Genomic DNA, 24,737 nt, shown 5'->3' on the forward strand with positions numbered 1-24,737 from the left:
CTCAGCTTCCTCTACCTCCCATTCTTTCTCAGGGAGGTCAAAGGCTGTTTTCCTGTCATGGAAGGGATAAGAAAGAAACTTAAAGATTGGACTTGGCTACCCAAGACCAAAGTTGAAAGACTGGTAGTTGAACCTGGAGAAAGCTTGAATTCAAAGGTAATTAGCAAAATTTGTAAAGTAGATTTCCCATAAGAAATTCAAAAACACACTTTCATGCCTGAAGGAATCTGAGCTTTGTGCTGAGCTGCAGCTATAGGTCAGGGAGGGGAAGAAACCCAGAGGCAAAGGGGTTTTTCTTCCTCTTCTTTTCTCAAATATGAATTAACTAGTCCCACCTCTGGTCTCAGTCCAAAATCCATCACCCAAAATCCAACTAGGTCCATCAGATCTTAAGAAAGAGGTCGTTATGCTGCAACTCAACAAATGTGAATGTGCAAAGCAAGTGCCAGGTAGGTTAGAAGTTGCCCTGTATCCCGTCTTGGTCCCAGCTCTCTAGCAGGATGGGGTCTTCAGTTCTTCTGCCCCAGCAGCTTTCTCCAGGATCCCTCCCATACCCCCACACTTCGTTTATTCCAGACTCTGTCAGAGTCACTGCTCAGAATCAACAGCACTCTTCCATCTCTGGGTTTCCTGTGAGCCACGGACAAGTGCACACTCATCTATGTCCCCTCACCTCAGTGGTCCCATCTTGGAAGTGAAACTTTTCCTTGGTTTGGGAGCACCAGTGTCAACCAGGCTTCCAGGTCCAAGGGGAAGAAAAAGAGAAACAAATCATTGTTTCATAACTGTCATTGGTTGCTTTCCTCCATTCAAGTCACAGCAGGGAAGTATGGAAATAGTGGAGACAGGATCCCATTTTCCTTCTTTGAAGATCCACAGGTGATAAAGAAAAGTTGAGTTGTCCTGAACCACAAGCAGACACAGAAGAAGGGGCAGTCTTAGACAGGGCCAGACATAGCTAACAGACTTCGAGGGCAGTAGGAAGTAGAAATCTGATGCTTTCTTGGCCTGGGATTCAAGGGCTTCTAGGATGAGTGTGATAACAAAGGTGTAGGCATCAGGTCTCGGGACCAGTGGAGGTGTGTGGTCCAGTACAGGTGGATACAGTGAAGCACCTCCCAGGTTAAAGCTTGGTGTCACCCTCAAGTACTTCATCTCCCATAACTGAGATAAACCTTTCTTCACTAACACTGTCTCTGAAGTGGCTCACATCACATGTCTCTCTTTTCATTCCCATTACTCCCGAGTTCAGACCCTCATCATTACAGACTGGAAACTGGCCCCTGTATCTAGTCTTCACTCCTGTCCCATGCATAGTGTACATTTTTTCCAGATTAATCCTTCAAAGAACAATTTAAACACTTTGATATGTATAATTGGTGCTTTTATTGTGGACCTTTTGAAGGCAGGGCTATTTTTTTTTCTCTATTTACAGCACCTAATGTGAAATTTTGCACATAGCAAATGCTTAATACCTGTGTTTAGAGTAAACATATGAATGCCATGGACATAATAGTTTCTGATAATTAAATCCCAGTAGAGAAGATACCATTTTACATCTAGTTTTGGGGTCTCGTGGAAGTTGAGACAGATCTAGGCAACTCCCACTTTTGAAACAGTGAGTTTATTAAAAGCTAAAGAAATAACTGTGATTCAAAACTTGTTATGTTTTAGGTCTTTATGTCTAACCATTGTTCTCAACACACAGAAATATAGCTTAATTGAAATGTGCTACTCACAGAGTAATTACAACATTTAATTTTTGTGTACTACTTACTGGAGTTGCAGCCAGTAATGGGACCTAAATTTAGAGTGTGATGATTGTCTTCTTATTTCAATTCTGTCAGCTTATTTATGTGACTCTATGGATTGCTTAATCCAGAGATAAGGTCAAAACCTATTGTGAGGCTCTTAATGAACGTGAGCCCTGGGACAACTGGCCTTCTGCCAGCCTCACGCCCTTCAGGCCCTACTCAGTTCATACATCTGGCCGGATGCCATTCTTGTCAGCAGAACAAGAGAAAAGTGGCCTGATAGTGACCAATATACTTTGTCAATCACTCATGGGAAAAAGTCGTCTTCTACGTGCCAGGGGCTGTACTAGGGGTTGGATAGATAGGCAGAAGCAATACAGATGTGGTCTCTAAGCTCATAGCGTAGAGGCCAGATAGGTAATAAACAAGCAAATAATCACTTAGAAAAAGAGTTTCATCTGCGAAGGAGTGAAAACTAGGCAACATGAGAGAGAATTGAGAGTGGGAACTTACGGAAGACAGAGCACAGACTTCAGATGGGTGGTCAGGGCGACTTTTCTGAGCATGCGGGGTTTCAGTTAGAACCATTAAGGCTGCAAAGGAGCCAAGGAGGGCAAAGAAAAAGGCAAAGCATTCTTGGCTGAGGGAACATGTGTGAGGGCCTCAAGGTAGGAAAGGGCTCGTGATACTGAAGAAACTGAGAGAGAGACTAGTGTAGCTGGAGCATGCTGAGCTTCTTCCAGGGAAAGTGTCCTATTGAATCCATGTTAACAGTGTCCTCTGGGGTTGTGAGATGTGGTGGCCCTGGCCAGGAGGTGAGGCTGTGAGGAGCATACTGTGGCAATACCACGCAGGGCCTCAGTAGACCTGATAAGGAGTTTGTGGGGTGGTAATTGAAATTTTCATAAAACCAAAGTGTTACATAAGAAATTTGAGAAGGCTTTATAAAACAGGACAAATTTTCATCTTACGACATGAATCAGGAAATGGATTAGATGGCCTTTCAAGGTTCCTTCTATTTTGGGGATCTAGGGATTTTCATATATTTGGAGTAGAGAACTTTATAAAAGTCTAGTATTGAAAAATTCTGAGAAAATTAAAACATGCCACAGTCCTTGCATATTGGGTCATTATACAAAAGGGATTTCGTTCAAATAAAAAAGAATTGACAAGAATCATGGATAGATCTAATAGCAATTGAGCTATCTAGACACAGAATCCTAACTCGATTGATCTCGGGAGAACAACAAAAAGTCATTCTGCCTAGAAATGTTCTTAAAAGATAAGACAAAGCTCATCCTTGCAATGTTCCAAAAAGGCATTGGTGTGAGTCAAACATACCCAAGTGGAAGAGGCTGGGTGAGGTTGAGATTTCTGATGTGAACGCTGTGATAGAAGCTCTGCCTTCTATCACAGTGTCAGTGATTGTGAAGATGCCTTTAAATGGGAGGCTATGTCTTCCATGCACTGGGAACCCTGGGACAATGATAACAGCTCAGGATGGAAACAGAAAGAAAGACAGCGTCAGCAGGAAGAAAGTAAACAACACAATGAGAAAGAAGGGAGAAGAAATAATAACTGGAAAAGCAGACTGCTGAGAGCCATCTCAGCAAAGAATACCTTCCCCCTCCCAAAATATGGTATCGAAAATGGTTACTTTAAAAAGAATGTTAAAAATGTTTTGGAGCACGATGGAAATTTCCTTCCTTTTTTTTCTACTTTGTCAATAAAAAAGCTGTGTGTGTATGTTTTTTTTATAATGCAACACAATCCCTAAAGAATTAGAAGATCATACACTATTCTTATTATGGTGAGACCATGAGACAACGATATATATTTCCAGACAGAGCTTATAAAACTAGGTCAGTGGTAATTTAGGTATGAATGTTTTAAATGCAAAACAATGCAAATTGTCAGTATTAGTTCAAATGCCGCTGGAAAGAGTTTAGTTTTTTTTTTATGGTAGTTCAGATATTATTAAAACTGATTTGGGCCATCAGAAAAGATAATTTAATTATATACCTCCAAAATTAAAATAAATCTGAATGTCAAATATATTTTACAGAGATAATTCCTTCTCTCTCCTTATTTTTTCCCTTCTACCCAATTTCTACAAATCAGTGATGAAGATAAGGACAGTTTTCCTTTTCTAAACAAATTTTTCTTCATATACAGAGTATGTACACATTTTCCATTATAATATTGTGATAATTATAGTGATGTCATTGCTATCAATTCATTAGAATTATGGTAAAATCCTCAGATCAAATCTAATAAAAAAAGAAAAAAAACAACACTATCACCGTACATTGAAAGGAATCCAGACCAGAAAAGTTACACGCAGAGTAGAACCAAATAGGAGACAATTTCAATGCAAACTGCATCTAAAAGGTTCCAGTTATTGAAGTACTGAAAGGATTTCATTGTGTGTCTGCACCGTCTCATGAACTCCATGACAGCACCAAACAGCTCTGGTTATATTTAAATCTTAAATCTGAAGAGAAATCCTAGTGATAAAATCTGAGGATTTCTCCTAAATCAAATGGCAAACAACTACCCATCTCCTCACAGAGGCGTATTTTAGGTTTAGCTCTTTGATTCAGAATTGGAAATGATGCTAAAATAGGCTTCTGAAAAAATTAAATTATAAACTGTCATATTCCATCCCACTTAATGCGAATGAGCAGAGCCTCTAGGATAAACTTGATTAACATAAAAAAAGGGTAACATCTTATTTCTGTTTCTAGGGAACAAATAAAAAAGACTTTTTAAAAAATATCTCCAAACTACGCTTGTACTTTCCAAATAACAGCACATGCTATTCCTCTGGCTATCACTCAAGCAAATATTTTCATTCTAAAGAAAGCTGTTCCCTGCGCCTCTTTTCCTGAAATCTCTTTATTAAAATGGGTTTTTACATCCAGTGATTTAGAACTGGCTGCTCAGCCTCAAACACACCTTTGTGCAACATCCGCATCTTGGGAGAGGCCATCGCAGCAATAATTAAAAGCGAAATGGCAGTTCATGTTTTGGAGCACTTACTAGGTACAGACCTGTGCAAAGCACACATTTTTATCATTTCATTCTTAAAACCACCTGTAAGTTACTACTGCTACTATTTCTCTTCTATAGATGAGGAAATGGAAACATATAGAGGGTAAGTAGTTTGTCCAATGTCACACATGTAAGTAAAGCCAGTTCATTTGATCTCAAAAGACCACACTTTTTTTTGTTGGTTTTTTTTTTTTTTTTTTTTTATCACTGCTCTATATTATTTCTCTATTGCTTAAGAGCACAAGGCATCCAGACAATGCAAAGAGAGTGGCCCTAGGCCTGGGGGCTCTATGGGCCTCCCAAAGGCCAGAGATGGACACAGACATCCAGCCACATGTGGAGTCCAAAGAGAGCCTGTGTGTGAGCTCTAGGCTAGGTCAGAGACACAGGGAATAAATTCCATAGCTCTAGGAGGGCAGCAGGGAAGACTGATTAGGAGCTCAGATTCTCATATTGGTTGAACCAGAATTCCAATCCTGGGTGTTTACTAATATATGACTTTGCTACTTAATCTCTTTGACTTAATTTTCTTCTCCTTTAAAATGAAAATAATAATAGTATCTATCTCATACAAAGTTGTGACCTATAATAAAAGAACGCATATAAAATTCTTATAGAGTACTTGGTAAATTTTAATAGCATTAACTATTTATTTTTGTGACTAAGTAGAGACTAAGCAGAGCTCAGAAATCTAACTTCAGCACAGGAAGCACAAAATTTTCCCAGAGTTATGTCTCTGATAACAAGCAGACATCAAAAAACTACAGGCTCCTTGACCAATCAATGCTATTTGCTGCCGGACAGGAAAATGGAATGATTCTTGCATTCAGAAAGGAAAGGGGCATTACTAACCGAGCCGACGAGGTTGGCTCTGTGATTTGGCGCTGCACACGGACGCCATGGGCGCAGTTCTCCTGGGCCCCTGCCTGGGTTGACAGGGGAATGTCAGGGGAGGTGTGGCTGATCTTCATGGAGGAGTCGGGGCAGGGCGTGGGAGGGTCTAGGAAGTCCTCACTGTTCTCCTGCTCATTGGTCTCTGTGTCTGTGTAGTTAAGAGGCTCCTGGTTGTTGTCTTTGCTACCAGAGGGCAGGATTCGATCTCGCCACGGAACCCAGCAGAGTTTCCAAGACACGAAGAGAGAAACGCCAAAGAGAGCGAGACCACAGGCAGTGACCACAAGGGTCAGCAGGCTCACTGAGATATCTGCAAAGAAGCAAAAATCAAAGGTCAGTGTAATTGTTCCCCCCATGTCCACCCATTGCATGGTGGGGGCAGAATGACCCTCTCACTTATTCATCCCTCAGGAACTGACTGCACAAGGCCATTCTGGGGCATGCTGCTGGGTCACTTTATTCTGGGGCAGTGACAATGAGGATTCAGACACAAACCAGAGGACCAGTGAGCAAAAGCACAGAGGAGGTAACGTAACAGTCAGGCCATGTTTGGAAACCATAAACAGTATGCTATAGCAAGAAACAGGGGATACTCAGGGGGACTAGGAATGCCCTGAAAGTCAAATGAGAACCTACGCTACAGGCAGTGCAAATCATTAATATTTTTTGAGCAGGGCAGTTTCAATTATCTTAAAATATAATCTGTCATCTCAGAGAGCTATATAATATAATTTGGGAATTGTTTGTCACAACTTTTCAGAACAAGAGAAACTAGAGTGCTTTTGCCCCCTATTTTTGCTATTAACTTTTAAGGTCCTAAGCAAAACGAAGCTCAAGTCCTCTGTGGATACTGCAGCCTTAAGAATGCACTCCACTCCGTGGTCAGGTCCTCAGGGCAGACTGTTGGCAGTTTGTGGATTGGGTTACCCTGTAGCAGACTCTGAGGCAAGTATTCAAGGGCAGGTGGTTTATTAAGAAGGAAAAGGAAACACAGGTAGGGCAAGTGGAAAAAGTGACCCAAAGAAGGCAGCCAGGAAAGGGTGCATTATCAAGGCCATTATCACAATGGGGGACCAGATGCTAAGCCTGCTGGGGAAGCTCCATACACCTCAGTTACCCAACTCAGGAGGCAAGGGATTTGAGCTATTTTTACACCAACTCCCTTTAGCCATTGATTTGAGGATAGTTCTCAAAGGACATTAAACCCTGGCATTTGCAACCTGCAGCACAGGTGGGCAAAGTAAGCTTCAGTGGCCGGAAAAATGACCCACTGAAATCAATGCAGAGGCTGCGCTGGAGGTCTACAGGCCCGTGCTGAAGTGGTAAGGGTGAGAAGGTATGGCAGGTAATGACAACATCTTCTACATGGACCACAGCCCCATGGTCTCAGTGAAGGTCCATAACAATGCGAGAGCCAATGGCTGTGCCCCCATGTTCAAAACAGAGCCCAGCCCCCTCCAGGCTTCCGCCCTGCCTTCCAGCACCAGGGAGGCTGAGGCATCAACCTGAACACATTTCTGGTACTGCGGAGGCTGTAAACTCCTAATTTTAACAGACACCCCTACCTGTCCCTACTGTGCTCCACTACCCTCAGCAGCCCCAAGGATTCTTCCCAGGTTTTGCCTCTACTGCCCACCATTAATATTTGCATTGCTTCAAAGTTTTCTGAATGACCATTACATTCCAGGTTCTATGCTAGGGTTTGAAGATAATGGGGAACATGACACACACACCCACATCTTCATAGATTCATATGTTAATGAGGGAGAAAATTAGATTAGTCATTTAGTACTCCCAATTGAACTATCCACGACAATGCCAACATCCTATGACCCATGGAAAGCTGCATTTCTGCTGAGGCATGCATGGGAACCCCTCCTGCAAGTCACTTACCACTGAGCTAAGCTGAACCACTACCATGCATGTGCTTTTCAACGTGACTCTGAAGGTACGTGGTCATTCCTATGAAATGATAAAGCTGTTTCTTCGTCAAAAATTGTTCTTTAGAGAAAACCAGCTGTTGGGGCTGGTGATGGATTTAACACATCCACTCTACGCCTCCCAATCAATCTTCGCCCTTGTGATGAAGCAATATTGTATTTCTGTTTGAAAATACTGGGGTGCCAGTTTCAATATGGGTAACTAAGCTCAAATCTCTTTCACTTTTGTCTCCTCAAATCCCACTGAAATTGGATAAGCAAGGAAGGGTATCTTTAATCCATCAGTGAACCAGTAATTGAGGAATTTATGAAATTGTTTTCAAGGAAAAACCAATCAGTGTTGAACACTTAACCCAGGCAAATGGAAGGACACTGGGAGAAAATAAAAATTAAAAGTCCCAGGTGCAGAGAGACCAGGGCAGGGATGGAGGCTGGGGAGTGGAGCCAGTGGGGGCAAAGGTAAAGGGGCCAGAAAGCACACACCTCCCAGAGCCCCAGCGCCAGGTGGGAAAACACGGTTTGACCCCAGACTCCACAGGGCTCTGGAAGCTCACATAGGAGAGTGGAGAACTTTCTAGTGTAGACTTCTGGAGAAGGAGGAGACGCTGGCCCAGTTAATCAGGCTGCCACAGCAAACAATTCTCACCCCCTCCGACAGAACCTAAAACAAAACAGGCTCTACACACTAGTGGAATCCCTTAATACAGTCTTTAATCCAAATGGAGGCAAAACGCCTTCCCTAAGTCTGGTTAATCACTTCAGCTCTGTCCTGACACAGATACTGCTAGGAGACCACCACAAAGGCTGGGGAGGGGCACACTAGGAGGCTGTAGGGTTTAGGAATGTGATGTGCTAACTGTATTATTGGTCACCAAATAGTCATTCTCCCCTATCACAATGCTCCCCTCCAAGAGAGAAGCATAAATCCCAATCCCCTGATACTGGTCATGGCCATGGGACTTGCTCTAGCCAATAAAACATGAGAGGACATGACTCATGCCATCTTGGACCAGAGGATACTTGGTCTCCCACCTTCTGCATGAGAAGAAAGGCTCTCAGATAAGAGCTGATCTTCCAGCCTGGGAGCCATATGAGAAGACTTGTGGCATTGGCCCAAAGTCCAGAATGAGGAGCAAACTTTAAACATTACCAAAGCCTGGGGCAGAGTGCCACTGACCCGCAGATCCATGAGCAAAATTTGGTGTTTTAAGTCACTAGGATTTTGGAGAGATTTGTTGCCATAGCAAAAAAAAGTTTAATAATATATGTGACCATATAATTTACTGTCTGAAGCTTGGATGCTTTTAAGAGGGAAAAGGGGTTATATTAATAATTATACAGAAATAAGACACTTAACCTAGAATTTGCCCAGGAAAAACTAGGACACAAGGTCACATGGACTTAAGAATCCTAACTGAGGTCTGAGTTCATCAGCTTAGCACAACATGGCCTCACAGGATTTGTTTGGTATAGGCAACATGGAAGTCTTGGTTTGCTTTTACTAGTAACCATAGAATCCCTGACCTACTTCAAGGACAACTCCAGCTTGTTAGTTGAGCTCTTGAACTCAAAAAACAGCTTGCTTGGAAGTCTAATAATGGAGGATCCATGAGACCAGAGATCTTATCTATCTCAACGTGGAATGCCAAGAATGTAAAAGAGCGCCTGGCACAGAGTAGGCACTCAGCAAATAAGGAAGCCCACCTGGGCAGCCCTGCACCCCCTGCTATGTCTACCTCGAATTATGGTTCTGTGGGTTGTGGCCTATATGATCCAAGGGACACCAGTCACATTCATAGTGACTGTAGATTTTTGTGCATATAATTAATTACTATAAAAAACTTCTGGTAAATCGCAAGAGTTGCTTTTCCTTATTCACACAAAGGTGTCGCTTGAGTTAGCAGTGGCCCAGGAACACCTATGGGAGAAACTGATAGTCACCTACACAGCCACACCAGGCACTAAGCATAATCATCTGGGCTTCTGTTTAGAAATAGCTCAGTGTGCCCTCTAGACACTACATTTGTAATTTTCTCTCCTTTTTCAGAAAGAAGTGCTAGAAAACTACTTTGGAATCACTAAGACCAGAGGTCCCCAAACTTTTTGGCACCTGGGACTGGTTTCATGGAAGACAATTTTTCCACTAACGTGGTGGGGGCATCGTTTCAGGATGATTCAAGCACATTACATTTATTGTGCAGTCAAACCCCTCTACTAATGATAATCTGTATTTGCAGCCACTCCCCAGCCCTGGAATCACTGGCTCAGCTCCACCTCAGGTCATCAGGCGTTAGATTCTCATAATGAGTGTGCAATCTAGATCCCTCCCCTACGCAGTATACAGCAAGGTTCGTTCTTCTGTGAAAATGTAATGGCGCCGCTGGTCTGACAGGAGGCGGAGCTTATGCCATGATGCGAGTGATGGGGAGTGGCCATAAATATAGAAGCAGCTTTGCTCACTTGCCTGCCGCTCACCTCCTGCTGTGCGGCCTGGTTCCTAACAGGCCACTGACTGAGAGACCAGTAGGCTACCCTGGGGTTTTGGCAGTGCAGACTAAGGCCATACTCCCCACTTCAGACCTATATGCTCAGAAAAGAGACAGGAAGAGTCAGCTTAGAATCACAAAATAGCTTTATTTAGGAGAGAAGTTATTTCTCAAGTTAAGTGGTAGGTACATGGCCATTTGTTTTATTATTAACCTCAAAGTTAAATGTACTCATTTTACATACTTTTTTTCATTTATGGTGTATTTCATTATAAATGAAAAATATGGTACCATTAAAAATATTCACAAGATAATTTTTCTAAAGAATAGGCATGGCATAATTGGTCCTTTTGCCAAAGGGTCAAGGCAATAACTAAATGGTCATTCAAGGATGAAAGGAGGCAAATGGGAAACCATTTGATCCAAAATCCCTGAAAGTATTGCTGCTCTGAGGATGTGCATGAAACGGTACCCAGAGCTACTGTGAAGTACATCCTTCGCAGGGAAGATGTGGAGTAGAATGCCCTGAGATCAGGCCTGTTTGTCAGAACCCTCTTTTGCTGGCTATTGGCCCTAGCCACAGGACATGATGCCCTGCAGCAACATCCCTGCACGCCAGATGCAACACACCGTGACACCTCTGGACCCAGCAGACATCCCAGGTGGACACTTGTGATTCTAGGTGATCCTTGCAAGCAAAACGCAATGGACCTATTTCAAAATGACAACAGTTATTGACAAACAAATGAAAAGCTTAAGCACCCATACTCACATAGATGAGGAAAATTGGGTGTCCCCCTGAACTGTGAATGGCTAAGAAGAACATTTGAACAGACAACAAAAGAAAAGTCATGGTACAAATGGGAAATCAGCAGCTCAGAAGAGGATAATCAAGCTGAGCCATCAGAATAAATGGCCCCTGACATGAAACAAATTATAGTAATGCAAGAGGCAAATTAATTCATGTACTTAGATTTATAAAATAGCAGCTAAAAGTGAAAATTATGTCTTTAGCAATAACCAGGAAAAGATACCCTTGAGATCCCATCTGATTTAGAAGAAAAATAACATGATTGCTGAAATGTAAGAAAAATTCAACAGAAGGTAAAGTCAAGGAACATCTACTTGAATGTGGACCCGAAAAGCAAAGACTCAGGAAATGTAATTAAAAGATATGAGATATACAGTATTCATCAGGTCTAATATTTAACACTTGTACCCCCATAATACGCTAAAAAAAAGAAAGAATACACTTACTGCGATAAAATAAATAAATTTTCCAGTAAGTGAAGACAGAGAGAATGAAGGTAAAAATCATCAAAGAAAAACAAATTTAAAATACCTACAATGGAAGAACAAATTGATACGGGTCCATTGACCATGAATAAAATAACGCAACCTTAGATACGTCATTGTGAAATTTTAAAACATGAACATTAGAGAAAATCACAAGTTAGAATCATATTGGCATCAGACTTCTAATCAGAAACAGTAGATAATCTAATAATTCCTGCAAACTTCTAAGAAAAAATTGTATTCAACTTGGCATTCTATACTCAAACATGCTATTAATGAAGTATGAGGGCTAAAAAAGGCATTATTTTAGACCTCCAGATAATCAGATTACTTTCTATGCATTTATCATAGGAAGTTAGTTGAGGATGAATGTAGGAGATTAAAATGAAACAAAAGATAACACAGCATACAGGAAAAATTGCATTCAACTCAGAAGACAGTGAAAGGAAGTCCTAGTACAGGAGCTGAGCAACAGGCATAGAGAAGGCCAGCCCAGCCTGGAGTAGTTACATGATTAAGCACCTAATATAATACACAATTAAGAAAATTTATGAGACAATGAAAATTTGAACTGAAATGTAATGATATTAGATATCACTGTTAATTACTTTTAGGTATGATAATTGTGTTGTGGTTATGTTTCATAGAGACATATAGAAATATTCAACTGATATTTGGAAGTTACTTCAAATTATAGCTGAAACAACATTGGCTATGAATTGGTAATTGCTGGAACTGAGTTTTGAGTACATGGAGTTTATTATATTATCCTCTCTACTTTTGAATATGTTTGACAATTTATCAATAGAAAGTAAAAATAGAACATGTTTTGGTAGGAGGAAAATGTTGATCCCTGACTTTAACTTTAGACATTCTTATTTAATAGGTCTTGGATAAGGTCCAGAACCTCCATTTTTACCAAGCATCTCAAATCTCAGATGAATCTGGTGCAAATAGTCTATAGACACTGAGAAATGTCTATAACACTGAGAAACGTGGTTAGGGAATCAGGCCATGGAGAACTTGAGGATATCAATGGTGCCTCATAGGGAAAGCGATAATGTTCGATGGAGGAAACAGGTAGGACCAGACAGCTCTGATGAGGAGATGTTACGTTTCAGGGAACTGAACCAATGAGGAAACACTGCACTAGAACAAACATTAGGGATCATCCAGAACAGTGCATGTCAGAATTGCCTCATCAACATCCCTTTTGGGTAACTACAAAGCCTTCATTTCATATTTCATTTTCTATATGTTTTAAAATATATACAATGAACTTGTCTTTCTTTTGCAATTTTAAAAGACAACATTTCTGTGAACCTAAAACTACTCTAAAAAACATAAAGCCTATTCAAACAAAAAATAGTAATAATAAAAGAAAGTCAGGTTGAAACATCATAGCAATCTAGAGTTATCCATTTAAGGAGAATTAGCACCATACACACCTCAATAGGCCAGAGGGAATCCTCTGAATGGTGACCCTGAAGCTTCTTGGATAAGAAGCATGTAATAGATTTTAGGTTAAAATTAGATGCTTTGGTGTTTAAATGATTGAACTTCGGTTGTCTGGGAAATGCAATATTCCAGAGACACCACTCTTTAATCACACTGCAGGCACCATAGCACGGTGGTTATGAACACACGTCCCAGATCACACAGTCAAGGTCTACTTCCCAATATTAGTTGTGTGACTTTAGATAAATCTCTCTGTGTCTTGTTTTGTTATACTAACATTGAGATAGTAACAGTATCTACCTCCAGGGGTAGGAGAGCATGCTTAGATAGCATCAGTAAATATGTTATTGCTTTTTGTTTTATTGTGAAGTGTCTCAGAATTTGGCTTCTCCATATCTACATCTATTCTTAAATGCCCAAAGTGATCACTCTGGTTAGTAAATAGTGAGGACTCCGACAGCCTTATGAAATGGGCTGGCATCAAGCAAATATGAAGTGCTGAATAGGTGCTTACTTAACTGAATTACTGGAGACAAGAGAAGGAGCTCCTCTTGAGCAACTGATATTTGCTAGGAACTAAACTAGGGCACAAAAGGAATGAATAAATGAATGAAACTAGTCCCTGCCCTCAAGGAGCTATTAGCCAAGAGAATTTCAGTAGTGCTATTTACAATTCACAGAGTACTACTAGAGCCTAAAAGTCAGGGGTACATAGCCTAATCTGGGGTTCAGAGAAGGCTTCCATTAAGACTAAGCTAAAGCTAGATATTGACACCAAGAAGTGGGGGTGCTGCTGTAAAGAATGCCTACAACTGTGAAAGCAGCTTTGGAACTAGGTAATGGGTAGAGACTAGAAGAGTTTTGAGACATAAGCTTGAAAAACCCTACACTGCCATAAACAGACCATTAAGGGTGATTCTGGTGAGAGATCAGAAATAAAAGTGTAGAGCCACAGAGAAAGCCTCGGTCTTCTTAGAGAATACCTAAGTAATCATGAACAGGTTGTTCACAGAAATACGAGCAGTAATGACCATTCTGATGAGGTGTCAGATAGAAATGAGGAACTTGTTATTGCAAATTGAAGGAAAAGTGATCCTTATTATGAAGTGGCAAAGAACTTGGCTGAATTGTATGCAACTTCTACTGTTTTATTAAAGGTAGAACTTGTGAACAATGAAATTTGACATTCAGCTGAAGCTCTTTCTAGCCAAAGTATTGAAGGTGCATCTTGGCTCCTCCTGACTGCTTGTGGTAAAATGAAAGAAGAGAGAAATGACTTAACACAGAGTTGTTAAACAAAAAGGAAATAGAATCTATAGATTCAGAAAAGTCTTAGATTATCCATACTGCAAAAAATGAGAAAGTATGTTTGGAAGAAAACACTAAGGATTTGGCCAAGTGACCATTTGATGATGAGATTAGTATAAGGGTGAACGAAGACTTAATCAGCCACTCCAGCAGGAAAACTGCCAGTTTGAACTGAAGGGGAAGGAGGTGGGAAGGAATGAAAGAAGGCTGTCAGATCTGGATTTTATAGGATGGGACCACAAGGCTATTCATCCGGGAACATGCACTATTCTTCAAGAGAAGGGAAGAATGACACTGAAGAAGATGCAGAGATGGCTGGGGCTGCACCTTTTGTTTCAAAAGGGGAAGCATTGCCTTGCTTTCAACAGGCCAGAGGGCCTGCACTCAGAGCCATGGGGCAGAGCTGCCCATAGGTTATGAGTGTGGGGCCACCTGGCAGAACCCCAGGGGTGCAACCCATGCCTGGCAGAATTGCATGACCAGGGCTATAGCCTCAGTGAGTCCAGAAGGTGGGACCACTGCCCTAGTGCAACTTGAAGGCAAGACCTTGGCTCCAGTGAGCCAGGAGGGCAGAATACTGAGCCAAAAACAATTATTTTTAAGCCTTAAGACCTCATGGAGTTTGCCTTTTAGTCTGGACTTACTTGGGATCTGTAACTCCTTTCTTCTTTCCTATGTATCCTTTTTGGAATGTAAATGTCCATCCAATACCTGTCCCACCACTGTATTCTGGAAGCACATAACTTGCTTGGTTTCACAGGTTCACAGCTGGAAGAGCAGTTTGCCTCAGGATGAATCGTACCTTGAATCTCACCCATATCTGATTTAGATGATATTTAGATGAGACTGGATTTTAGACTTTAGAGTTAATGCTAGCATGAGTTAAAACTTTTAGGGCTTTAGGGATGTCATGAATGTATTTTGCAAATGAGAAGGACATGGATTTTAGAGGTCTAGGAGTGGAATGCTATAAACTGAATGTTTGTATTTCCCAAAATCCATATGTTGAAATCTTAACACCCATGCGATGATATTAGGTAGTGGGGCCTTTGGGAGGTGATTGAATCACGAGGGTGGAGCCCCATGAATGGGATTAGTGTCCTTATAAAAGAGACTCCAGAGAGTTCCCTTGCCCCTCTACCATGTGAGATCACAGAAGACAGTCATCTGTGAAAGAGGAAGTGGGCCTTTATCAGACACCAAACCTGCTGATACCTTGATTCTGGACTTCCCAGCCTCCAGAACTGTGAAAAATAAATTTCTGTTGTTTATAAGGCATCTAATCTATGGTATTCTGTTATAGTAGTCCAAACAGACTAAGGCATCATAGATGAGGAGTGAGCCAAGTCCTACTGAAAACCACTTCTCCTATACCAAGATCAAACCCAGGTCATCTGCCATGTAGCCAAAAGACTTCTCCAGGAGAAAGAGATGGCCAGGGTTTCCATCTGTGGCCATGCATGTTGCATAGGGTACAACTTGCTCAACTTTATATGGTATCCCTGGGAAACAGCTCGTATATTCCAAGAAAATTAGGACCAGCTTTCCTACCATTTATAATTTGTGACATTGGGTAAGTCACTGGTCCTCTACAATCTTCCTCACCTGTCATAAAGGGGCTGGACATGGCTCTCACATTCTGTGGTCCTTGTGAAAATGCCAATGACCTTGGGGTCACAGCAATGTCTGTATGTAGGGTTAAAGCCATTATAATAATTCCCATTAGTGAACACAAATCAAGGAGTGCTATTTAACTGGAGGCTAAAATTTAGGGCTATTCCTGATTTTCATTCTTGCAGCAGATATGGGCTTCTCTTAGCTCTGGCTTATGGTGAAAACTGCAAGGATTAAGGAGCATTAACTTGGGCCTACAGGGCCATACCATTTTTAAGGTACTGAGCCAGGTAAACAGAGCACTCTGCTAACTTAACTCGCAGAAGCATGAGACCTAGTAAAATGAATTAGAACCTGGAAATTGGCAAATGGCACCAAATGCATTTTTCTGTGATTGACATAAAGACAGGAACATCTGTGATATGCCTGTATCTCTGGCCGTCCAATCCTTTCCTCAAAAAGTTACCCAGATGATTCTGCCTGTGTTAACTAAGCACCTGGCCTAAAATTAGTGTGGCAAGAAACACTTTCTGTTGCACCTTCTATTTGCAAAGTGCTGCCTCATCAGTGTGACCAGCTCCTCTTCACAGCGGCATCACCACCTCTGCCTGGGCTAGATGGGGCAGGGGCTCCTGAAGCTGCACAGTGGCTGGGGCAAGAAACACTAAGAGCTGGATATTAGCTCTTGTGCCCATAATCCCTGACCTCCAAACCCTGTTGCACCTGAGCCTCTGCTGTCTGCATGGCAGGAAGGTTCAGGAATCATTATCAGGGTTGCTACTGGGTCTCCACTCTCTTTTTTACTTGATCTCTCCAGGAATTATTTAATTGGGAAAAAAATCTACTTAAAAATATTTTACCACCCATTTAATTGGAAGCGCTTGCAAAATCTACAATGTTTTCTGCATCATGGGATTCTGGCATGTGTAGAGTAAATGGAAACACTCAGGTGTGCTAGAATTCTTGTGAAATTATAAAAAATCTGATGTGCAGGGTTTTAGACAATTGGGACTTCTTGCCTGAAAAGCACACTATGAAACAAAACTCAAGAACATGTAGGGGCAGGGGATAAGCCAAAGAGGTCCACAACCCTCCCTGGTGTGTCCACAGGAAATGGGAGCACAGCCTGCCCTGTAGTTCTGTGTGGGATTGGAGGGAGATGGGGGCCAGCAAATGGAGACCCGGTGTCCAGCTCTGTTACCTGTGCTGAGACTTTAGGCTGCTGGCACCCTCTCAAGGGCTATTTCTTACCTCTATAATGGGGGGGAGAAATTCCTCCTAGCTTAGCTATGCACTTGCATCTGTATAAAAGCTTGTCACGGTGCTTTCATGGTATTGCTAGAAATTCTTTTTAAACCTGGCACTGCTGCATTGGCCCAATAGGTCACATCTCCCACAGGACCCCTTTCCACACTTTTTCAGTTGGAGTTCTTTACTAGGCTGGATCTGGTCTTGCTTTGATCCAATTCATGTTTAAATCTCTCATCTACCCTGTGGAACAGGATCAAAAGATTGCTGACAGCCACCTTCGTGAACCAGCATTTAGAAAAATCTCATAAAGCAATGTCTAATGTGGGAATGCTTATTCCATTCCTGGCTCCCATGAGAAGTGACTTTTCCCTAAATGCCCCTGGTCACTTTTGCTACCCCTTCTCCATTCAAAGGGAAGACAGTTACTTAATTAGAAAGCCAGGCTCAGTCCTGCCTTTCCCTTCTATTTGACATCCACTCGCCTGCATAGGGCGTGGTGTGGTACTGGGAAGCTTGTTGTTGCTCTGGACCCCAGAATTAAGCAGACTTTCCTTTCTAGCCTTCCTCGGGCACAGCTGGACAGGGCTTTGATCCTTAAACACGTGTCCTGGCTTGAGAGCAAACTGCACACATGCTCTCTGCTAGCTGTGCCCACGCTAATAAGGGCAGAAGACTCCCAGGCTTCTGGCATAAAGCATATTACACTGGGGCGGATTTTTTTCAGAGCACAGCAGTTGAGCAAGACATAGGATATAAGAGGAAATGACCTGGAGACTGGATTCAGACTTGTTTTTAAATGCATATGAGACACTCCCTAGGGTCTTCTAATATTTCTTGAAAGAAGGAGCAGAGCTCCTAATGCATCCTGGTGAGCAAAGGGCCGCTGAATTTTGTGTGTAAGTATCTGTAGGCTGCTCAAGTTCTAAGCATTTCAGTTTATAATTCTGTTCTAAAATAATATTTTCTCTTTCAAATTAGGAACTTTAAAAATCCTATACTTAAATAACTCAGCATTTATATGTGATGCCCTTTATAGTCAAAGTCTCTTCCAACATCTGATTAACATTGAAAGTATGCCCTTACATTTTCATTTTAAATCTGTTTATAGGGAACTGTGGAAGTTCCATTTACCACTCCAAATCCATTGTCTTCCCTCTTTACCCTGCTTTGGGCCCTGCAAGGCTGACCCCTGTGGACCATGTCAAAGGGCTCCCTTGCCTTTGGCTTCTGTCGAGTTCGGCCAATAGGAGGCCTAGTGGGAAACTGGAGGGTGGGAGGAGAGTGAAGTTACAGTATTTATTCTTCCAACTTCCTTCCTGCTAAGTGACCATGTTGCATGTGTCCCTCTACTGGAAGTGATAGCTCTGTTTCTGGGTTCCTTTAGGCCTATGGGTAGAGATGGCCAGCCCTGGAATATTGCACTGTCCTTTGCTGATTTCCTTGAATCCTGACCACACCTTTGTAAAAAGCCCTTGAATTAAATTCTCCTCAAATTACCTAGTTTGACCATGACCCACCTGATTCTGCTGAGACCGGGACAGATTCACTGTAGAATGAGTTGTTTCCTATTCCAGATCCTACCTCTAGTCACCTGGGTGACCCCAGGGAACCTTACTCATATCTGGGCTTGAGATTCCTAATATACAAAGTGAGATGTGATGAGATGGAATGGCCTAATAGATCTCATATTCTCGAACTGAATGAGAAATTCTGTCTCTAAAGTATCCTCGCAACCTAGCATGACGTCTGGCACAGCGGAGGCACTCAAATTTGATGAGTGATAAAATTCTAAGCTATGTATCATTTCCATTTTATATCCATTCCTTACTCCACTAAAAATGTGCTTCAGGAAAAGGAACTGCCAAAATAGCTGTGCATTTAAGTATATATAGAATATATATGTATTCTTAAGGCCTTAAGATTACATTTCCATCATGATCGAAAATAATACAATATTTCATTTCATTTCTGCAATATATCTTCTCTGAACATTTAAGACACCATGGAGGCAATGCAGTATAGTAGAAGGAACATTGGCTCTGGCAACAGGAATCATGTATTGCATTAACTTCACAGCACATTGAGCTGTCACTCATGAAGATATGATATAACTGGGGCTGAAGCGACCTATCCAGAGTGTACCGGAGAAACTAAAACTTCGGGAGAAGTTCTAAATCTTCGGGAGAGCCAGATGATGTCTCCAAATAGTCTTGCTTCTTTCACCAATTCCAACCTTGAAGAACCTTTCCTTAAAGCACTTCCAAGCCACAAGGCTGCTTAAAGTCAGAACAGAGAGTAGCCTCTCCCAGTTCAAATTCTTCTATAGCTTTTTCCTCATCTGTCTGGCTTGAATAATGGCCCATGACTGAAAGCACAGACCCTGTTGCAACATATAACCCCTTACTACTTGGACTGCTATACCTGAAACACAATTGTACACCCAGGTCATGGACCTGTCTGTGCTAACAGCATGATGTGGCTTAGACTATTGGTAACTGGTTAAAAGCATGGGCTCTCTTTGTATTCCACTGTCAACTTACAAATATGATTTGGAGTCTATTTCCTTTTAGCAAATATTTCATGCTACTAAAATGAAGATGGTTTCTTTTAAATTGCTAATTTTCATCAATAGTCATGCATAGCAGTTGGCATTTATTCATCATTGAAATGATTAATAATACTGGCATATGACCAAGAAACGTAGTAATTATTCTAAAAAGCACTGATCAATAAAGGAAAAAAAAAAACACTTCAGATTTCAATACAATTTACTCTTAAGCCTAATTAGAAGATATGAAGAATCCCAATTCTTCTCAAAAGTCTCCCCTTTAACTAATAGATCAACAGTATGCATATATGGAATAAACATTCATCAGGTGTCAGGCAGTGGGAGGGGGAAGAAGGGATGGGTAAATTCACACCTAACAGTGCAATGCAGTGTGGCTGTCTGGGGGTGGGCAGGCTTGTAGCTCTGACTCTGGCAGTGCAAAGGCAATGTATGTAACCAAACCATGTGTATCCCCGTAATATTCTGAAAAAAATAAAATAAAATACAAAAAAAGTCTCCCCTTAGGCTTGCAGTCTCTGTGAGTTACAGAAATTCTGCTCAGCAGGCTGTGGGTAGAATGATAGCTATAGAGACAGAGTCTCACTCTGTTGCCTGGGTTAGAGTGCTGTGGTATCAGCCTAGCTCACAGCAACCTCAAACTCTTGGGCTCTAGCAATCCTCCTGCCTCAGCCTCCTGAGTAGCTGGGACTACAGGCATGTGCCACATGCCCAGCTAATTTTTCTATATATTTTTAGTTGGCCAGATAATTTCTTTCTATTTTTTAGTAGAGACAGGGGGTCTCACTTTTGCTCAGACTGGTCTTGAACTCCTGACCTCGAGTGATCCTCCTGCCTCAGCCTCCCAGAGTGCTAGGATTACAGGCGTGAGCCACTGCAGCCGACCATGCAATCTTTACTTCTCTTTAAACCAAGTAGGTTTTTCCCCCACATCTTCAAAAAACTGTGGCAAAATATATATAACATAAAATTTACCATTTTAGCCATTTTAAAGTGTGCAGTTCAGGGCATTGACTCTAACATTGTGCTATCATCACTGCTATTCATCTCCAGAACTTTTCCAACATCCCATATTGAAACTCCATACCCATTAAACATTAACTGCCCATTCTCCCTTCCCTCTAGTCCCTTGTAACCACTGTTCTACTTTCTATATTCTATATCTATGATAAGCCAAGTATTTTATTTCATCTGAATGAAAGCTGGTCACTAGACAGGATCTTCACCTTGCAAAAGACCAGAGTTTCCCAGGCCCCTGACAGTCACATGCTTATTTCTCACTTTTGTGACTCTGGGAGTCTGTGTCAGAAGATCCTTAGATAATCCTGTAGAATTCATGTAGAGAGCATCTCTGCCATTTGCCATCATGTCATGACGTTTCTCTCTACTGTGAACATGTAGACTGCTATACAGCACTTGGAAAACATGGAAGATCAAAGTTTAAACAATGCTACCTCCATCATGTAATTTATGAAATATACAAGAAAATGGGATAAAAACATAAGGTGTTTGGGTTGTGTTTTTATAACCTGCATATTGCCTTGGGAATATCTAGATGTCTGTTGCTTTATAATTTGTTAGAAACAAGATGGGAGCCACTATCTCATTGCCCCAAAAAGAGAAAGAAAAGGTTGTAATTAGATGTCATCATTATTAATCACATTAGATATAAAATAGGGATGCAGATTATCCAAGGGGAAGAAGCAATGACCAGGTTATGAGTAAGACGTTTGACCATGAGAGAATACCCACTCCTCTTTTAAGAGGGGTAGTAACTCAATTTCTCCTCAGACCTTTGAACAACTAAGGACAGAGACCACAAACACCAGTGAGCTGAGAAACCAGTGGGTAATGATATCTGATATTTCTCAATGCTATCTCAAGAAGTAGAATTTGCTGAAAACTCCTTCTGATTGATGTTGCTTACAGCATTCTGAACCTTTCATTCATGGACTTATTAAAAAATCCATTAATTTAATATGGGCATGGTAGAGAGAAGCTCACCTGATCTTTAGCCCCAAATTCCTCTGAAATAAGTTCTAGGGATCACTCGGCATCCTGGGGAGGCATAAATTAAAACTCAATGGTCTGAGTAAACTCATACTGAGTTGTCCTTTTTGTTTCTCAATGCCCAAACTCCAAAGCTTGAAAGGGTCTTTTTAAAAGGAAAAAAGTATGCAGAAATAGGGGGAGGGATCAAAAGGCTCACCCATACTAAAGTATACTGAGCTAAAATTTTGCCTTCCATAACAATACAACTGTAGAACAAAGAGATAAAAAGTAATAGAGAAGCAAACAGGATTCATCTAAGAGGCCCCCTAAAGAGAAAACTGAGAAAATGGAGGGGGAGAAATTATCATAAAAATAAAATAACATTTCCCAGAGTGAAAGAAAGACAATTTTTTTTTCTTATTATTAAATGTCCTAGGACACGCTGAGCAGGAGGAATGAAGAGGAGCACACACCCAGACACACTGCCATGAAATTTCAAAACGCCAAAGCTAGAGAGAACACCATAGAGAGGTCTGGAAGCATATTGCATGCAGACTTCTCTTAAGCTATTCTAGAATTCTAGAAGCCCATGAAACAATATCTTTAAAATTCTAAGAGAAAATTATTTTCATTGAAGAATGTAAGCTCAGCTGAATCATTAGTTAAAATGAATGCAAAATCAAAGAATTTTTTAAAATGCAAAGAACTTATTATTTGTATACTATGTCCCTTTTCTGAAAAATTTACTTGAGAATGTATTCCAGCTAAATACAAAATAAATAAATAAATAAGGAATTCAAGAATGAGAAAGAAGTAGGGAAACTAATAGTGTACCTAACCTTCAAGTACCAGGGACATGAGGTCCTGGCACCTCAGCTCTGTGCAAGTTACAAAGAATCTTAATATAAGGATATAATCAAGAAGAAAGTGGGGGCCAGATGTGGTGGTTCATGCCTGTAATCCCAGCACTTTGGGAGGCCAATGCAGGAGGATTGCTAAAGGCTAGGAATTCAAGATCAGCCTGAGCAAGAGAGAGACCCCATCTCTACAAGAATCAGAAAAGTTAGCCAGGCATGCTCATGCACCCCCCCAAAGTGCCCCCCCCCCCCCCCCCGCCTGCCCTGGCCTGTAGTTCCAGCTACTCAGGAGGCTGAAGCAGGATTTCTTGAGCCCAGGAGTTTGAGGTTGTAGTGAGCTGTGATGACACCACTGCACTCTAGCCCAGGTGACAGAAGAAAGTGGATTCCCAATACAAAAATGTATAAATAGGATGCTGATATACTTAACAATATAGTGAAGAAATATGCTTCTTTTGTTTACAAAATACCCTATTTTATGATAGAAAATATTATAAAATAGTCTAAGAAATATAAGATGCCATAAAAGAAAGTAACAAATGCCAAGTCAATTAAAATGTGACAAGATTTTGAATAATTGATAGCATATAATTGAAGATTCTAGATCAGGGGTGGGGACCTTTTCATGTTGGAAGGCTGCATTAATTTAGTTGTAATTAAATAAGGCCACATTTAAGGAACTTCAATTAGATATACTTAAGAAATGTATATCACTTTATTAAAAATCTAAATACTATGTGCTTAATAATTTAAAAAATTAAAACTATTTGTAAATTTTAAAGGTAACTAACCTTTTAATGACTTTGTTGTATCTGCTTTTTGTTGGAAAGCATTTCAATATTTGCTTGCAGCATGGAGGTCTGCAGTTTCAGCTGATCCTCTAATGGGTATCAGTCATTTGCGACCTTAAGGGCATCTTGATTTGGGTTAGGTAGGAGAATGTTGATTCACAGCAATAAGTGGGTGAAAAGCAAGAAACATTCATTTTCCAGGCATGCCGCTGAAGGTATGGGCATTCTACTACATTTTTCCATATTTCAATCTTTCTTAGTATCAAACAGTGACTTTCAAATGTCATCTACTGAGAGCTCAATCAATTCCATCTTTTGGTGCCTTGGTGATATCAACTAGGTGAGGTCAAAATGCTAATTTGAGTGTGATGTCATGACTCTCAAAGTCAGTGAAACGTTCATCATATTCTCTTATTAATAGGTCTATAACAGCTGCATATTCTTCAAATGATTCACATATATCATCCTGCTCATCAATGACCTTTTAACTGGGAAAAATCCAAAATTTCCTTTTGATGAAGTGTTTTGAAAACAGATAGCTTCTTTTGAAATGTTTGGATTTTTTGCCACATTTCGCATATAGACTTAGTTTTATCTTGCAAAGAAATATTCAAGTCATTTTGATTTGACATGATATCACACAGAAATACTGCATTCTTATAGAAATCTTCTTTCAATAATTCACATTGCCTGAATCTGTTTTTCATAAAATGTAACTATTTGTTCTTGCAGAGATAAAATTTTGGCTAACACCTGCCTCTACCATAGCCAACACACTTTAGAATGACAGGGCAAAGCCACGCTGAATACCTCATAGTTCAACTTTAGCATGTTACAAAACTGATGAAATGTTGCATTTGCACAAATATAGTTAACAATACTTATAACTTATTGCAAAGTGGACGTATAGAGAGGTCTGCTTAAAATAATATCTTTAGCACAGAGATTTTGCTGATGCAAGATACAACGAAAAGAAATGAGAGCATCTGGATCTGTTAATACTTTTTATTTTAATTTGTGCAATAAACTCTTCATGCTTTTCTGTCATGGAAGGTGCACCATCTGTATGTACATTCACTAAATTTATCAAATTCAGTCCAACTTCACATTTATCTTGAAATCTGTTGAAGATATCTATTCCCCCTGTTCTGTTTGCAAGAGTGCCCAAAGCAAGTAAGTTTTCCTAGCAAAGAAAATCTTGTGTTATGACCTGAATGAAGTATAAAACCTGTGCCAAGTCAGTAGTAGCAGTTGATTCATCCAAAGCGATTGAATAATATATATTTTCCTTTTGAAGTATTGTATGAAGTTGTTTTGCTAAGCTGAAGGCTAATTCATGTTGCCGATCAGTTATGGTTCTCCTTGAAAGAGGCAGTTGTTTGTACTTTGAAATGATATTGGCCTCTAAGCATCCTACAACTTCAACAATGCATTCTTTCACAATTTCTACATCACTGAATGGCTTCCCTTTTTTCC

The 24,737-nt window shown here is 40.7% G+C and overlaps 1 protein-coding gene across 3 annotated transcripts in view; it reads right to left on the reverse strand.

Moving 5' to 3' along the window:
* Positions 1–24,737, reverse strand: part of SYT9 (synaptotagmin 9) — a 170,467-nt gene that overhangs the window by 111,911 nt on the left and 33,819 nt on the right. For all 3 annotated transcript variants that reach the window (XM_012744206.2, XM_076002217.1, XM_012744207.2), the window contains exon 2: positions 5,661–6,012. In XM_012744206.2, coding sequence (XP_012599660.2) covers positions 5,661–6,012 — 352 coding nt within the window. The remainder of the gene's footprint in view (positions 1–5,660; positions 6,013–24,737) is intronic.

Source organism: Microcebus murinus, chromosome 4, assembly GCF_040939455.1.
Source record: "Microcebus murinus isolate Inina chromosome 4, M.murinus_Inina_mat1.0, whole genome shotgun sequence".
Classification (NCBI taxonomy): Eukaryota; Metazoa; Chordata; class Mammalia; order Primates; family Cheirogaleidae; genus Microcebus; species Microcebus murinus.